Below are 19249 nucleotides of genomic sequence, written 5' to 3'. Positions count from 1 at the left end.
GATTCTCAATCTCCAGAACTGTTAGAGAAAATATTTCCTTGTTGTTTAAGCCACCTAGGTAATGATATTTTGTTATGACAGTCCAAGCAGACTAATACACTGTCTCTCCCACAGTACTTCTGATCCTTATATTTCTTAATTTTTTCATACATTAACTTCTCCCAAAAACTATATAACTTATGTTCTTATTATGTCCTCTGTTTAATTTTTGTCCTCCCCCATGTAAATTCAATCTCCACAAGGGCAGTAATTTTTTTTTTTTTTTTTGTTACTCCATATATTCTATGGAGGTTACTTGATATATTTTTGTTAAGTGAATGAAAGGGGAGTTCGGACTGACAGGTATGATGAACAGTTAATTTCTGTTTTAATCTTGATGTAATTATTTCAGACATTATGTTAAAAAATAAAATTAATGTAAAATGTAAAAAATATACTTCCTCCCAGGCTATATATTAATATATTCATATTCTCTAAGCCATAGCTATTTCTTTGCATTGATCGCTGAGGAAGGCTTTCTTATCTCTCCTTGCTATTCTTTGGAACTCTGCATTCAGATGGTTATATCTTTCCTTTTCTCCTTTGCTTTTGGCTTCTCTTCTTTTCACAGCTATTTGTAAGGCCTCCTCAGACAGCTATTTTGCTTTTCTGCATTTCTTTTCCATGGACATGGTCTTGATCCCTGTCTCCTGTACAATGTCACGAACCTCAGTCCATAGTTCATCAGGCGCTCTGTCTATCAGATCGAGTCCCTTAAATCTATTTCTCACTTCCACTGTATAATCATAAAGGATTTGATTTAAGTCATACCTGAATGGTCTAGTGGTTTTCCCTACTTTCTTCAATTTAAGTCTGAATTTGGCAATAAGGAGTTCATGGTCTGAGCCACAGTCAGCTCCTGGTCTTGTTTTTGCTGACTGTATAGAGCTTCTCCATCTTTGGCTGCAAAGAATATAGTCAACCTGACTTCAGTGTTGACCATCTGGTGTTGTCCATGTGCAGAGTCTTCTTTTGTGTTGTTGGAAGAGGGTATTTGCTATGACCAGTGTGTTCTCTTGGCAAAACTCTATTAGCCTTTTCCCTGCTTCATTCTATACTCCAACCAAATTTGCCTGTTACTCCAGGTGTTTCTTGACTTCCTACTTTTGCATTCCAGTCCCCTATAATGAAAAGGACATCTTTTTTGGGTGTTAGTTCTAAAAGGTCTTGTAGGTCTTCATAGAACCATTCAACTTCAGCTTTAGCATTACTGGTTGGGGATTAGCCTTGGATTACCATGATGTTGAATGGTTTGCCTTGGAAACAAACAGAGATCATTCTGTCATTTTTGAGATGGCATCCAAGTACTGCATTTCAGACTCTTTTGTTGACCATGAAGGCAACTCCATTTCTTCTGAGGGATTCCTGCCTGCAGTAGTAGATATAATGGTCATCTGAGTTAAATTCACCCATTCCAGTCCATTTTAGTTCGCTGATTCCTAGAATGTCAACATTCACTCTTGCCATCTCCTGTTTGAACACTTCCAATTTGCCTTGACTCATGGACCTAACATTCCAGGTTCCTATGCAATATTGCTCTTTACAGCATTGGACCTTGCTTCTATCACCAGTCACATCCAGAACTGGGTATTGTTTTTGGATTGGCTCCGTCTCTTCATTCTTTCTGGAGTTATTTCTCCATTGATCTCCAGTAGCATATTGGGCACTTACCGACCTGGGGAGTTCATCTTTCATTATCCTATCATTTTGCCTTTTCATACTGTTCATTGGGTTCTCAAGGCAAGAATACTGAAGTGGTTTGCCATTCCCTTCTTCAGTGGACCACATTCTGTCAGGGTCACCTAACAGGTCACCTCTCCACCATGACCCATCCGTCCTGGGTGGCCCCACACGGCATGGCTTAGTTTCATTGAGTTAGACAAGGCTGTGGTTCGTGTGATCAAAAAGGCAATGCCAAAGAATGCTCAAACTACCCCACAATTGCACTCATCTCACACGCTAGTAAAGTAATGCTCAAAATTTTCCAAGCCAGGCTTCAGCAATATGTGAACTTCCTGATGTTCAAGCTGGTTTTAGAAAAGGCAGAGGAACCAGAGATCAAATTGCCAACATCCGCTGGATCATAGAAAAGGCAAGAGAGTTACAGAAAAACATCTATTTCTGCTTTATTGACTATGCCAAAGCCTTTGACTGTGTGGATCACAATAAACTGTGGAAAATTCTTCAAAAGATGGGAATACCAGACTACCTGACCTGCCTCTTGAGAAACCTATATGCAGGTCAGGAAGCTCTTGTTTATAGAACGCAAACTAATTGTGTCTAGTAAAATGCAATTGCTTATTACCCTAAAACTGCTTTCCATCTTTTGGCAAGTTTTACTTTACTCCTTGAATTTTCCTTTGCACTGGCTGTAATGTCTTACCAGTTCCATCATTAATTATTTGTTAAATAAAATCTTTGACTTAAAAAAAAAAAAAAAAAGAACTGAACATGGAACAACAGACTTGTTCCAAATAGGAAAAGGAGTATGTCAAGGCTATATACTGTCACCCTGCTTATTTAACTTATATGCAGAGTACATCATGAGAAATGCTGGACTGGAAGAAACACAAGCTGGAATCAAGATTGCTGGGAGAAATATCAATGATCTCAGATATGCAGATGACACCACCCTTATGGCAGAAAGTGAAGAGGAACTCAAAAGCCTCTTGATGAATGTGAAAGAGGAGAGTGAAAAAGTTGGCTTAAAGTTCAACATTCAGAAAATGAAGATCGTGGCATCCGGTCCCATCACTTCATGGGAAATAGATGGGGAATCAGTGGAAACAGTGTCAGACTTTATTTTGGGGGGCTCCATAAATCACTGCAGATGGTGACTGCAGCCATGAAATTAAAAGACACTTACTCCTTGGAAGGAAAGTTATGACCAACCTAGATAGCATATTCAAAAGCAGAGACATTACTTTGCCAACAAAGGTCCATCTAGTCAAGGCTATGGTTTTTCCTGTGGTCATGTATGGATGTGAGAGTTGGACTGTGAAGAAAGCTGAACGCCAAAGAATTGATGCTTTTGAACTGTGGTGTTGGAGAAAACCCTTGAGAGTCCGTTGGACTGCAAGGAGATCCAACCAATCCATCCTAAAGGAGATCAGTCATGGGTGTTCATTGGAAGGACTGATGCTGAAGCTGAAACTCCAATACTTCGGCCACCTTATGCAGAAAGTTGACCCATTGGAAAAGACCCTGATGTTGGGAGGGGTTGGGGGCAGGAGGAGAAGGGGACGACAGAAGATGAGATGGCTGGATGGCATCACTGACTTGATAGACATGAGTTTGGGTAAACTCTGGGAGTTGGTGATGGACATGGAGGCCTGGCATGCTGTGGTTCATGGGGTTGCAAAGAGTCAGACATGACTGAGCGACTGAACTGAACTGAACTGAACTGAAGCCATAGCTATAGGTTTTAAAAACACCTACTCCCATTCTGCTTGCAATGTAGGAAACCTGGTTTTGATCCCTGGGTCGAGAAGATCCCCTGGAGAAGGGAATGTCTACTCACTCCCCGTTTTTGCCTGGAGAATCCCATGGACAGAGTAGCCTAGTGAGCTGCAGTTCAAAGGGTGGCAAAGAGTTGGACATAACTGAGCAACCTACACACACACACACACACACAGTCCCTTTTTACATTCTCTCCATCATCCTTAATTCTAATTCCTCTTTAAAAAGGAAAAAAAGAAATAGAATCCTAGGCTACTTGTAGGGATTATAAAAATTGTAAAAAAGATAAATGTGAGTTGGAAGTATTAATATTTTGATGAAATAACATACAATATGAAATAGAATAGCAACTTTTTAGGATACAGTTTGGATTTTCATTTCAAAATGAATATTGTGGAGATTAAAGGTAATGAAGAATGTTTACCAAGGAAGTATTTTAAATCCTTGTAGGTATCTTTCTATAGTCTTTCTGGAAATCTGGAGGCAAGCTGATTTCAAAGAAAACATTCTGCTTGAGAAAGAACATACAGAACTTTAGTGTAGGGCTGCATGTTGATCCAGGGAGAAAAACTCATTAAAATGCTTTTCCTATTAAAAGAATTACATCCAAAGATAAATTAAATTAAACTAAACTAAATAAACATGTTTAGTTGATAAATGTAACCATCATTCAGTGTAAATTATCCACAGAGAGAAGACTTATCCATTGATTGAAGAATAGTTAAGAAAAATATTTAAATTAAGTAAATAATGGCCCATCAATTCTATGATTACAGATGACTTGCCATTCCTAATTAAATATGGTCATAAAAACTTGGTCGGCAAATACTGTTCAGTAATATGAACAAGAAACTCAGGTGTTCAAATAAGAAGCAGCTTGCTTGAAGAGAAAAGAGGATCTGCAAATGAAATTATCTATTTCTTACGATTTTTACACTTTCTTCAAAATGAATAAATGGCCCCATTCACAGTCACCTGTTTTGAGTTTTATTTTTGGGTGGGCAGCATTGATAAGTTAATTCCAGATGTGCTTGGTCCATGTGAAATTCATTACTTCATTTGTCAAAAATGAGAAACTTACTATTCTTAATATTCATGCTGGCATATAGAGGAATCTTAAGAGTTTTTAAAATGCTAGCTTATGCATTAGTTTAACATCTTTAGTGTTCAAACTGCAGAACTAAATCTTTTTTTCCCTAACATGTATGTCTACATTAAAGAATGTGCCTGCTTGTGTGCCCAGTCACTTCAGTTGTGTCCAACTCTTTGTGACCCTATGGACTATAGCCTGCCAGGCTCCTGTGTCCATAGATTCTCCAGGCAAGAATACTGGAGTGGGTTGCCACGTCCTCCTCCAGGAAATCTTCCTGACCCAGGGATAGAACCTGGATCTCCTGCATTGCAGGCAGATTCTTTACCACTGAGCCACCAGGAAAGCCCATATTAGGGCACATATCTACTGAAATTGATTTGGGTTAGATGATAACTATGAAAGCAAAAGATCTGCTTCCCCAGTGAAGATGATGTAGCCACCAAAAAACTTATTTCACTAACACAGGCAATGAGTTTTCACTAGAAGCAGAACTCAAGAAACATTTAAAAGAGCTGCTTTAGAGTAGGAGTCCCCAACATTTTTGGCACGAGGGATTGGCTTTGTGGAAGATAAGTTTTCCATGGACCAGGCAGTAATGCGAGTGATGAGAAATGTCAGATGAAGCTTCACTAGCCTGTCCCTCACCTCCTTCTAACAGGCTAACAGTACTGGTCCCCAGCCCAGGAGTTGAGGACTCCTGCTGTAAAGCATGGAAAAGTTGACAGCTGCCCCTTGACTTGCCTGGTGGATGGCAATGACTGTACCATAGCTACAAGAGATGCTGAGTTTTAGAGAAATGTGTGACCACCTTAGGTGAGGAGACACCTTGCTAGAGAACGATTTGATATTACTATCAAGGGCAAATAAAATCGATCATTTATAGGAATGCTGCTGCTGCTGCTGCTAAGTCGCTTCAGTCTTGTCCGACTCTGTGCAACCCCATAGACGGTAGCCCAGCAGGCTCCCTCATCCCTGGGATTCTCCAGGGAAGAACACTGTAGTGGGTTACCATTTCCTTCTCCAATGCATGAAAGTGAAAAGTGAAAAGTGAAAGTGAAGTCGCTCAGTCGTGTCCGACTATTAGCGACCCCATAGACTGCAGCCTACCAGGCTCCTCTGTCCATGGGATTTTCCAGGCAAGAATACTGGAGTGGGGTGCCACTGCCTTCTCCATTTATAGGAATACACTTTTGAAAAATATATGTTTACTTGTAAATGCAGTATAACTCGATTTTTTAAAGCACTTACTGAACTGAACTGATGCTAAAGCTGAAACTCCAGTACTTTGGCCACCTCATGCGAACAGCTGACTCATTGGAAAAGACTCTGATGCTGGGAGGGATTGGGGGTGGGAGGAGAAGGGGACGACAGAGGATGAGATGGCTGGATGGCATCACTGACTCGATGGACTTGAGTCTGAGTGAACTCCGGGAGTTGGTGATGGACAGGGAGGCCTGGCGTGCTGCGATTCATGGGGTCGCAAAGAGTTGGACACGACTGAGTGACTGAACTGAACTGAACTGAACTGATTTTATTTCTTTATTTTTTTTTTAGTGTTGCCTTTTATTTTATTTATTTTTTAAAATTATTTTAATTGGAGGCTAGTTACTTTACAATATTGTGGTGGTTTTTGCCATACATTCACATGAATCAGCCATGGGTGTACATGTGTTCTCCATCCTGACTTTCCCTCCCACCTCCCTACCCACCCCATCTCTCAGAGTCATCCCAGTGCACTGTCTTTGAGTATCCTGTTTCCTGCATTGAACTTGGAATAGTCATCTATTTCACATATGGCATTATATATGTTTCAATATTATTCTCTCAAATCATCCCACTCTCACCTTCTCCCACAGAGTCCAACAGTCTGTTCTTTACATCTGTGTCTCTTTTGCTGTCTCACATACAGGGTCGTCATTACCATCTTTCTAAATTCCATATATATGTGTTAATATACTGTATTGGTGTTTTTCTTTCTGACTTACTTCGCTCTGTATAATAGGCTCCAGTTTGATCCACCTCATAAGAACTGATTCAAATGTATTCTTTTTAATGGCTGAGTAATATTCCATTGTGTATATGTACCGCAGCTTTCTTATCCATTCATCTGCTGATGGACATCTAGGTTGCTTCCATGTCCTAGCTCTTGTAAACAGTGTTGCGATGAACATTGGGGTACACGTGTCTCTTTTAATTCTGGTTTCCTCGCTGTGTTTGCTCAGCAGTGGGACTGCTGGGTCATATGGCAGTTCTATTTCCAGTTTTTTAAGGAATCTCCACACTGTTCTCCATAGTGGCTGTACTAGTTTGCATTCCCACCAACAGTGTAAGATGATTCCCTTTTCTCTGCACCTTCTCCAGCATTTACTGAACTGATTTGAAAAATAGCTCTCTATTCAAATATAGGGCTTTCCCTGGTGGCTCAGTGGAAAAGAATCCACCTGTCAATGCAGGAGATGATCTCTGGTTTGGGAAGACCCCCTGGAGAAGAAAATGGCAACCCACTCTAATATTCTTGCCTGAGACATCTCATGGAGAGAGGAGCCTGGTGGGCTGTAGTTCACAGTGTTGCAAAGAGTCAAATATGACTTAATGACTAAAACAGCAACAACAATTCAAATATATTTCCAGTGTTCAAATTAATTAGATAAGAATGCAATTTTACATCAGGGACTTCTAAAATAAGTAAACAAACCCCAAATAGCATTTAATCAAAACAATTAAACCCTCTACACATACAGAAATACACACCACTCTTTTGTTTTTCCTTAGTTTATGCCAAAAAATTCAAAGTTTATATATTTTACGTAGGTATATACATACATGATATATATGCATATCTATATATCCACTATTTATCATTATCTGTCTATCTGTGTGTTGTGATGTGCTCATATGCTCACTTGAGTCCAACTCTTTGTAATCCCATGGACTGTAGCCCGTCAAGCTCCTCTGTCCTTGGGATTTTTCTGGGAAGAATACTGGAGAGGGTTGCCTTTTCTTTCTCCAGGGCATCTTCCTGATCCAGGGATCAAACCCACATCTCTTACATCTTCTTCATTGGCAGGTGGATTCTCAACCACTAGCACCATCTGGGAGGCCCTCTATCTATCTATCAAACAACAAAAAGTACCAACAGTTGAATAAAGGTATGTAAGAAAGCAAGGAATACAAGTAACTAAGAAACTATGGAAGATGAGGTATCCTGGATAGCTGTACCATGTGTTAAGAAACACAAGAACATGAGTATGGGATGAGCAAGGAAACACATGTATGTAGTGCAATGTACCACAAGGGAAACATCCCAGGAAGCAACTATTTTAGGCGGTGTGGCAAGGGTGGGCAGAAAGCACAGCCACAGGCAAGAGAGTGAGCTTGCTGAATGCACAACATGAAATTTGAAGGTGAATCCATTTCCCAACAGCAGACCAAAATGTTAGGGCTCTAACACTTAGGATGACTTGGGAGCATCCTATAAATGAAGGTTATAAGAATTCTTGTATAAACCTGTTCATGTGGCCTGAATTTGCATCCTTTCCAGAATCATCTACCAAACATAGAGATTTCCTCAATTTCTTGGCTTTATATTTGCATCTCAGGATTAAAATGGAACCAGGAATGAAGCTGGCACCCACAATTTTATACATTATTTATATTATAAAACAAATTTGTACATACGTATAGTACACTATAATTATAATTATACTGAATTTTATGAATTACTATAGGAACCTAATATCAAGAAAAACTTGAATCATATCAATATTTTGCATTTGGATGAATGTACTTTTGCCCCTAGATTACAAGTTTAACACAAAACAAGTTTCAGCTCAAATTTAATTTAAGCAATGAAATGGACCGCTTTACTTCTATAACATTCAGATTAATGGAGTTTTATGGTTATTGCACTGAGATATTTTACTGATTTTATATTTCACTTCTATGTAGGTAAATCAGTTTTATATTTAGATAGAAAATAAAGTCACAATCCGTTCTCAGTATGGACAACTGCTTCTGAAGATTACATTTTATAGATACTGTTTGCTTTTCAAATATCAACATGTTAAATAGGTAATAACTATCAAGTGAGTGTAATTTCACATATCCCTACAGATAGCCACATTTAGAGAGGGAAAGGAAGTTTAGTTATAACATGAAAAGAAAGCCATCAGGGGAAAATTATTTTTAAAATAATGCAATTACAATGCAAATAAACTTAGAAGTAAGCATTAAAATCCTATATTATTTTAAATAATGTAATTTTATGTTAGATTTTATTTTTATAAATAAAATGGGTGTGGGACTCTAAAGGCATAGAGCAAGGAACTGGAGTAATGGAGCAGTTTTGCATCTGACTGTCTTGGTGGAGATTTGAATCTATATAATAAAACTTCATAGAATTTTATGGAACTATTCACTAGAAAAATTGTACATAAAACCTGGTGAAATTTGAATATGATCTGTGGTTTATAGCATTGTATCAATGTCAGTTTCCTGATTTGATCATTATACCATTGTTAGGTAGAATAACTTGGGGAAATTGAGAGATGGGCCCACAGAAAATCTTTGTATTATTTTTGCAGCTTTTACATGAGTTTAACGTTGCTTCAATAAACAAACAAAGATAAATAATGTGGTCCTTCCTTGGGAAACAAGAAGAGAAGAAAACAAAGTGGCTTTATAAAAAGAAGCAAACAATGGTTAAGATTGTCATGCATGCCTGCATGCAAAGTGGCTTCAGTCGTGTCCAACTCTTGGCGACCTATGGACTGTAGTCCGCCAGGCTCCTCTGTCTGTGGGATTCTCCAGGAAAGAATACTAGAGTGGGTTGCTGTGTCCTTCTCTAGTGTAATATTGTCATAAATAATAAAATTTCCTGAATCCAAAATAATCCTGCTGAGATTGTTAGCAAATACGGCTCATGACATCGGAAGCTGCTATGTCTGTGTCTGAAGTTGTTTTAGAGCCTCTTACCTGTTTTTACCGTTTGCCAGCCCAGGGAGAAGGGGCTACGAGCCTGAAGGTTGTAGGAAGAGATGGGGCTGTGGTTGTCAGCGGCTGGACTCCAGGATAGTGTGGCTGTGCTCTCGGTGATTTCCTCCACAATCACTATCCCTGGTGGGCCTGGGGGACCTATAGGCAAAAGAGAAGGGAAAAAGTTAAGGTCAAGCCATGATGAGGAGCCATGAGATATTGTATTTCCAATAAGGACCCAATCAAACTGGTAAAGCATTTGAATGAAATACATATTTAGTAATGAACATTGCCAGTAAAAGAGATGGGATGCAAGTTGATTTCCATAATTTCTGAGGATAATTTAATTATAGATTTTTTTCATAATACTTTGTGCTTGGATACAACCACCAGTTAACATTGCATTGTATAGACATGCAAAAAAATAATTAGAAACGAATGTAAGGACTTGAATGTCAGTAGCTACTATGACTGCTGAAATCAATCACAGTTTACAGAGGCAGTGACAGAGTAAGAGCCAATGCTACTAGAAACAGAAATGACCCCATCATTACCACAAAGTTACAGGTGTACGGGCCTAATTTTCAGCCAACCTACAGTGTACAAATAGTGTGGATGTACTTACCAAGGAGCTTAAACTCTAACAGGGGAAAAATGAAAGGCTCTGAAATATTGAGAGTTCAGACCAAGGAAGGATATATCCTAGAAGTGAGGCATGGAGAAATGTTGTGAGAAGTTAAAAGAAAGGTGTAATTAGATGATGATGATGATAATGATTTTTTTTTTGGTGAGTGTGAGAAGATGGTTAATCAGAGAATATGAGTCCCCTTTTGATCATAAAAAATTGGTATGGTATAGAATTATGTTTATCAGTTGACATACGTTAGACTTTAGCTTCAAGAAACAACTATGATCTGACATGAGGAGATGCATATCCCTGTGTTACTACTTCTAAAATAGTGATTTCTAATAACAGTAAAAATATGTATAGTATTCATATTTTAGTGGCTAAGCACAAATGTCAGTTTTCTTCTTAATTCTTTTCTATTCCCTAATTATGAACTATCAAAGCTTTAAGGATCTTTTATTTTCAATTAAAAACATTCCACCTATAAATATTTTAGGTTATTTTCTGATTTAGTCCTTGTTTAGCAAGTTGCTCTCTGGATTTGGTTATTACGAAGTCTGAGCAAGAAGTGCTGACCTAGACTGTAAATAGCTAAGAAATGGTGGAGTGCTAAATAGATGGAGGCAGTAAAGTCCTCTGAGTAGAAATTTTCAATAAGTAGGGACAAAGGGATGGAAAAAGTGTTTAAAAGGGTCACCGTACAGGTGACATTTTTAGGCAATGAGAAATGAGCATTTTTACCAAGAGTGAGAAACAGCAGTGGATAGTGGAGACCACAGACTTAGAAGACAAGGACTATTCCATCAAGAAGGTAACAAATACTGGGATTATGAGAAGACATAGAGAATAACCACAAGAAGAGGCATTTCCCGCCCCACCCCCGCTCTGGAGAACTTAAGGAAGAAACTGAATATAGATAGAAAGCTTTTGAAATGTCAAGAAACTGGGAGAGTTCATTTGGGAAGTTTCTCCTTTTTTTCACTAAAGAAGGAAAAAAAAAAAAAAACACACAGAAAAAGTGAAGGTGGTTGGGTGAGAGTGGGACTGGGAGCTAGAAGATAGTGGAAAATGTCTGGATAAGGCCCATGATAAAATGAAGAAAGAAAGGAAGAGTGAAATACAAATATTTGGAATAGTCTGGAATTCAAGTTTGCCTCAATAGCACCATTGTGAAGTAGAACTGACCAACTCAGCAAGCTTGGGCTAGAAAGGCAGGATCAGGGCCAGAGAAAGTGTTTAACTGGGTCAATTCAGGCTTAGTTTTAAAATTTGATATGACTTATCATCAAAGATGCCAATGTTATGAATGACCACGGCCTCAAGGAGGACTAGGGAGTCCAGTGAAGCCAGATTGGTGCTGACAGACAAGAATAAAATAATGAAATCCAGAAACCAGGTTACCAGGAGGGGAAGGTAGAAAGACAAAAATTATGTAATTTGAGATTTCAATGTAGGGGACTTTTGATGAAAGTTTGTATTTATCTGGAATTAAGTGGCTGCTGCTGCTAAGTTGCTTCAGTCATGTCTGACTCTGTGCGACCCCATAGATGGGGTCCCTGAGATTCTCCAGACAAGAACACTGGAGTGGGTTGCCATTTCCTTCTCCAACGCATGAAAGTGAAAAGTGAAAATGAAGTCGCTCAGTCGTGTCCGACTCTTAGCAACCCCATGGACTGCAGTCCACCAGGCTCTTCCATCTATGGGATTCTCCAGGTGAGAGTACTGGAGTGGGGTGCCAATTGCCTTCTCCGGGAATTAAGCAGGAAATACAATTATTAGGTCAAGTACTTATGGAAGAATCCGTTCACTTGATGTACAATAAATTTTCAGAGTATTAAAATGGTAGATAAATATGAGGTGTGGAAAATAAACAAGATCCAGTTGCTGAAGATGTCTAGCAAGTTGCTAGACTCTATGACAGGGACATTGAGGTGTGACTATAATGATAATAATATAATAATGATAAGAATAATAACTGTAATAATAATACCAATAGCCACCATATCCTCACTACTGAGTATTTTGCAAACATTAGCTTGTTCACTTATTTCTATGTTACTGTGAAATGGGCATTATAATTGCTATTTCATCAGATCTGATCAGATCAGTCGCTCAGTCATGTCCGACTCTTTGTGACCCCATGAATCACAGCACGCCAGTCCTCCCTGTCCATCACCAACTCCCGGAGTTCACTGTGACTGACATCCATCGAGTCAGTGATGCCATCCAGCCACCTCATCTTCTGTCGTCCCCCTCTCCTCCTGCTCCCAATCCCTCCCAGCATCACAGTCTTTTCCAATGAGTCAACGCTTCACATGAGGTAGCCAAAGTGCTGGAGTTTCAGCCTTAGCATCATTCCTTCCAAAGAAATCCCAGGGCTGATCTCCTTCAGAATGGACTGGTTGGATCTCCTCGCAGTCCAAGGGACTCTCAAGGGTCTTCTCCAACACCACAATTCAAAAGCTTCAATTCTTCGGCGCTCAGCCTTCTTCACAGTCCAACTCTCACATCCATACATGACCACAGGAAAAACCATAGCCTTGACTAGGCGAACCTTTGTTGGCAAAGAAATGTCTCTGCTTTTGAATATGCTATCTAGGTTGGTCATAACCTTCCTTCCAAGGAGTAAGTGTCTTTTAATTTCAAGGCTGCAGTCACCATCTGCAGTGATTTTGGAGCCCAGAAAAATTAAGTCTGACACTGTTTCCACTGTTTCCCCATCTATTTCCCATGAAGTGGTGGGACCGGATGCCATGATCTTCGTTTTCTGAATGTTGAGCTTTAAGCCAACTTTTTCACTCTCCACTTTCACTTTCATCAAGAGGCTTTTGAGTTCCTCTTCACTTTCTGCCATAAGGGTGGTGTCATCTGCATATCTGAGGTTATTGATATTTCTCCTGGCAATCTTGATTCCAGCTTGTGTTTCTTCCAGTCCAGCATTTCTCATGATGTACTCTGCATATAAGTTAAATAAACAGGGTGACAATATACAGCCTTGACGAACTCCTTTTCCTATTTGGAACCAGTCTGTTGTTCCATGTCCAGTTCTAATTGTTGCTTCCTGATCTGCATACAAATTTCTCAAGAGGCACATCAGGTGGTCTTGTATTCCCATCTCTTGAAGAATTTTCCACAGTTTATTGTGATCCACACAGTCAAAGGCTTTGGCATAGTCAATAAAGCAGAAATAGATGTTTTTCTGGAACTCTCTTGCTTTTTCTATGATCCAGCAGATGTTGGCAATTTGATTTCTGGTTCCTCTGCCTTTTCTAAAACCAGCTTGAACATCAGGAAATTCACGGTTCACATATTGCTGAAGCCTGGCTTGGAGAATTTTGAGCATTACTTTACTAGCGTGTGAGATGAGTGCAATTAGTTTAAGCATTCTTTGGCATTGCCTTTCTTTGGGATTGGAATGAAAACTGACCTTTTCCAGTCCTGTGGCCACTGCTGAGTTTTCCAAATTTGCTGACATATTGAGTGCAGCACTTTCACAGCATCATCTTTCAGGATCTGGAATAGCTCCACTGGAATTCTATCACCTCCACTAGCTTTGTTTGTAGTGATGCTTTCTAAGGCCCACTTGACTTCACCTTCCAGGATGTCTGGCTCTAGGTGAGTGATCACACCATCGTGATTATCTGGGTCGTGAAGATCTTTTTTGTACAGTTCTTCTGTGTATTCTTGCCATCTCTTCTTAATATCTTCTGCTTCTGTTATAGAGGTTGTAATAGATTCTTAAAGGTCATTTGGTTGATTAAGAGTAAATAAGTTACTTAGTCAATAACATCTCTGTATGTTAGGTATTTGGAGAAGGCGATGGCACCCCACTCCAATACTTTTACCTGGAAAATCCCATGGACGGAGGAGCCTGGTAGGCTGCAGTCCATGGGGTCACTAGGAGTCGGACACGACTGAGCGACTTCACTTTCACTTTTCACTTTCATGCATTGGAGAAGGAAATGGGAACCCACTCCAGTGTTCTTGCCTGGAGAATCCCAGGGATGGGGGAGCCTGGTGGGCTGCCGTCTATGGGGTCACACAGAGTCAGACACGACTGAAGCGACTTAGCAGCAGCAGCATGTTAGGTATTACATGAGGCAGTAGGTGTCAGAGAATCCCTTCTAGAAGGAGTTACTCACTCAAATCACTGCTAGTGCATGGCACAGCAGAGATTTGAATTCAAATATGATTCTAAAGCCTGATTTGTTCAATAAAGCAAGGGTTATGGAGATCCTTCTTCCTTTCACTGTTAACTGAAGAAAGTGTTTAGGACTTTGTGGCAGCTTAGGTATATGATGGCCACCAAAAAACTTTCTTTCCTCTTGCACATGCAGGTCATGAAGCCTGTTCTTTAAACCTCCTTGAATCTGGGTTGGCCTGTGATTGATTACAGGCATACTCTGGAGATACTGTGGATTTTTTTCTTGTGTGCATGGCTAAATTACTTCAGTCATGTCCAACTCTTTGTGACCCTAAGGACTATAGCCTTCCAGGCTCCTCTGTCCATGGCATTCTCCAGGCAATAATACTGGTGTGGGTTGCCATACCCTCGTCCAGGGGACCTTCCTTACCCAGGGGTTGAACTCTCATCTCTTATGTCTCCTTCATTGGCAGATGGTTTCTTTACCACTATCAAAATCCGGGAAGTCACCATAATACAGCCAATATGGCGATAAAGCAAGTCATGCAACTTTTTGATTTCCAAGTCCATAAAAAATACTTGTTTACATTATACTATAGTCTATCAAGTAGGCAATAACATTATGTCTAAAAAAGCAATGTACGTATCATCATTAAACATATTTTATTGCTAAAAACTGCTAACCATCATCTGACTCTTCAGTAAGTTGTAATCTTTTGCCTGGTGGAAAGTCTTGCCTCAATATTGATGGCTGCCAACTGATCAAAGTGGTGGTTGCTAAAGGTTGGGGTGACTGTGGCAATTTCTTAAAATAAGACAACAATGTAGTTTGCCGTGTCTATTTACTTTTCCTTTCATGAATGAATTCTCTGTAGCACAATGATGTTAGATAGTATTTTACCCATGGTAGAATTTCTTTCAAAATTGGAGTCAGTTCTCTCAAAACTTGTCATTGACTTATTAATTAAGTTTATGTAATATTCTTACTCCTTTGTTGCTAGTTCAATGCTTTTCACAGCATTTTTTCCAAGAGTAGATTCCATCTCAAGAACTTATTTTCTTAGCACTTGCATAAGAAGCAACTCTTCATTTGTTAAAGTTGTATTGTGAGAATGCAGGAATTTGACTAACAGCTACAACCTACACTTCTAATTATAATTATCTTGCTATTTCTACCACACCTTCAACCACTGAGGTCTTAAATCCCTCTGTCATTCCTAAATGCTGGAATCAACTCCTTCTGAATGTCTGTTAATGTTGATATTTTGACTTCTTCCCATGAATTACAAATGCACTTCATGGCATTAGGATAATGAATCCTTTCCATAAGATTTTCAGTTTATTTTGCCTATCAGTGAAATCACTATCTATGGCAGCTATAGCCTTACGAAATGTATTTCTGAAAAAAAAAAAAAAAAAAAAAGACTTGAAATTCAAAATTACTCCTTAATCCATGGGCTGCAGAATGGATATTGTGTTAGCAGGCATTGAAACAGCATAAATCTTGTTCTACATCTCCATCAGAGATCTTGGGTCATCAGATGCATTGTCATAGAGCAGTGATATGTTGAAAAGAAATTTTATTTTTTTTCTGAGTGGTAAGACTCAACAGTGGGCTTAAATTATACAGTATACTATGTTGTAGACAGATATGCTCTTATTCATGCTTTGTTGTTCCATTTATAGAGCACAGGCAGAGTATATTCAGCCTAATTCTTAAGGGTCCTAGGCTTTTCAAAATGGTAAATGAGCATTGACTTCAACTTGCATTAGCTTCTAACAAGAGAGTCAATTTTTCTGTTGAAATTTGAAGTCATGCATGGACTTCTCTCTAGTTATGAAAATGCTAGATGGCATCATCTTCCAACAGAAGGCTATTTTTACTACGATGAAAATCAGTTGTCTATTGGAGCCATTTTTATTAATTATCTTGCCTAGATCTTCTGGATAACGGCCTGCAGCTTCTACATCAGCACTTACTGCTTCACCTTGAACATTTATGCTGTGAAGATGGCTTCTTTCTTTAAACTTCCAGAACAGCCTCTGCAGTCTCAGGCTTTTCTTCTTCAGCTTTCTTCAGCCTTCATAAAATTAAAGGGAGGTGAGGCTTTGCTCTGGATGGGCTTTAGCTTAAGGTAATGTTGTGGCTGGCTTGATCTTCCATCCAGACCCAAAACTTTCTTCATATTAGCAATAAGCCTGTCTCATTTTCTTGTCATCTTTGTATTCACTAGAACAGCACATTTTATTTCCTTCAAGAATTTTTTCCTTTGCTAACTCAGCTAACATTAGTTAAAAGGCATAGCTTTCAACTTATCTCAACTTTTGACATGCCTTTCTCTCTAAGCTTAATCATTTCTGGCTTTTGATTTAAAGTGAGAGACATGCAACCATTTCTTTCACTTGAACACTTTACAGGCATTATAGGGTTATTAATTGGGCCAATATCAAAATTATTGTGCCTCAGTGAATAACAAGCCCAAGGAGAGGAAGAGATATAGGGAAACAGATGGTCAGTGGAATAATCAGAATGCAAACAACATTTGTTAACTAAACTTGCCTTCTTATATGGGTGTGGCTTACAGTGCCCCCAAACAATTGAAATTGTAGCATCAAAGATTAATGAATCACAGATTACCATAACAAATATCACAATAATTAGAAAGCTTGAAATATTGGAAAAATTACCAAAATGTGACACAGAGACAGGAAGTGAGAAAATGCTGTTGGAAAAAATTGCACTAATAGACTTCTTTAATACCAGCTTGTCATAAAGCTTCAATTTGTAAAAAAAAAAAAAAAAAAAAAAAGTACATTTCCAAAAAGCAATGAAGTGCAATAAAACGAAGAATGCCTATATTTGACCCAAATGGCAATGGTAGAAATGACACAGCATGATTTTTGAATGGAAATCATAAGAGGCTTTGCAGCTTATCCCATATCTCCTGGAATGCTTATGGGGCAGTCCAGCTGCTTGGTTAGAAATCCTGTTAAACCAATGCTACCATTCTGTCAGGAAGTCCAAGTTAGTCATTTGGAAGATCCCATGGAGAGGAGGAGATTCAACTCACCCTCACCTATTCCATCATCCCAGCCCTGACATCAGATGCAGTGAATCCTTCAAATGATTCCCACTTCAGCCACCATTAGACACATATGCATGAGACATCCCTGGTAAGAAACTGGCTATGGCTGGCTGCTGTCAAAGCTATAAGAGCAAGTAATGGATGGATTTTTTAAGCCATTAATTTTGGGGAAACAAGTGGTCATTGAAACAGACTTCAAAATAGTTTGATTTGAGAGTTTGTTCATACGTAGGTAATTTATCAAAAGAATCACTACCATGCTTTGAAAAAAGACTTGAAATTTAGCTATTGTATTCATATTGGAATAATTATCAAAATAATTCATTAGGTTTTTCCATATTGTTCCATTTATCCTGTTCCATTTCATCCATCCTATTCATCCATCCTATTCATTCACGTCTTCAAAAAACATTAACAATCACTTATGTGTGAGGAATGATAGGAGATATTATGGAAAATAGCTATTTGCTAATTATGTAAAATGATTTGCCTTTCTGAGTATTAAATCTCTACTAAAATATTTAAATTAATTTGCTTAAGAAAGGTATATTTCTTTTAATAAGAGGCAATAATTACTCTGAATATTTTTTTTAAAAAAACTTCAGATGGAACCAAAATGAAATTTATAATATAATTAATAAATCCCCAAGTATTTTTCTTTACATATGGCTATTTTCCCAAATATAGTCCTAAGTAAAATAATCAGTGATAGCAAAGATTTATATAGCCACAATACTAATTTTAGATGTGCAATTATTTATAATTACAAACTCTTATAAATAACTAGTTGCTCAGTAATCATGTAATATTTAAATCATAAATTCTTATAATAGAAAATTAGGTGGTCATTAAACTGCCTAATATTTAGTACTATATTATGACATGTTCACAAAAAGTGGAATGCAAATGATATGTTAATATAAATATAATAATTTGCCAAATGAGTACAGGAAAAACTGGAAATAAATGCATTAAAGGATAGATGTCAGTTATTGCTTGCAGTTGAAGTTATAAATGATTTAAATTTTATTCTTCATACTTGTTTGGATTTTCAGTTCTGTACAATAAGTGGAAATTATTTAAATGTTTAAAATTATTTTAAAAGTCATTACTCTAAAGAATGCCTCCATATTTTGATATCTATATACTATTGTAAGTATATTCTATTTAACTAAACATTTGCTGAATTTCTAACATGCGTGCAAAGTACTGTGCTGAGTGGTGAGAGAGAGGCCGGGGAAGTGGTTTGTAGGAGAACAAAATAGGGTTCCAACCCCAGGTGTGCTAAAAATCCAAAGGCAGAGGCACACATTTTACAAAAACAAATGCCTGGCAGTAAAAATGTTACATAGTTTACATTTCATTATTACACTTGTTACATTGGATAGAATTATTTTTATATAATTTCCACTTGTCTGAATATTCAACATGATAATTCGTATATATTAGGCCCTCAATACCTAGTAGTAACCTTAGCAACCAGTTACTTGGAAAACTCAGAGTTGGGAACCTCAGCAGTGTCTGCAGGACTAGAAAAGGTAAGTTTTCATTCCAAACCCCAAAGAAAGGCAATGCAAAGAATGTTCAAACTACTGCACACTCATCTCACACAATAAAAAGTAATGCTCAAAATTCTCCAAGTGAGGCTTCAGCAGTACATCAAATGAGAACATCCAGATATAGAAGCTGGATTTAGAAAAGGCAGAGGAACCAGAGTACAAATTAATAACATCTGTTGGATCATAGAAAAAGGAAGAGAATTCCAGGAAAACAACTATTCCTGCTTCATTGACTATGCTAAAGCCTTTGATTGTGTTGCTCAAACA

The 19249-nt window shown here is 38.3% G+C and overlaps 1 protein-coding gene across 4 annotated transcripts in view; it reads right to left on the bottom strand.

Annotated features, from left to right (window-relative positions):
• CNTN5 (contactin 5) overlaps nt 1-19249 on the bottom strand; it is a 1679852-nt gene that overhangs the window by 93968 nt on the left and 1566635 nt on the right. For all 4 annotated transcript variants that reach the window (XM_027563907.1, XM_027563903.1, XM_027563906.1 and 1 more), the window contains one exon: nt 9566-9724. In XM_027563907.1, the coding sequence (XP_027419708.1) occupies nt 9566-9724 (159 nt within the window). The remainder of the gene's footprint in view (nt 1-9565; nt 9725-19249) is intronic.

The sequence above is a fragment of the Bos indicus x Bos taurus genome, chromosome 15 (genome assembly GCF_003369695.1).
Source record: "Bos indicus x Bos taurus breed Angus x Brahman F1 hybrid chromosome 15, Bos_hybrid_MaternalHap_v2.0, whole genome shotgun sequence".
In the NCBI taxonomy this organism is placed as follows: domain Eukaryota; kingdom Metazoa; phylum Chordata; class Mammalia; order Artiodactyla; family Bovidae; genus Bos; species Bos indicus x Bos taurus.
The sequence above is the reverse complement of the archived record's forward strand: the minus strand, read 5'-3'. Positions and strand labels throughout refer to the sequence as shown.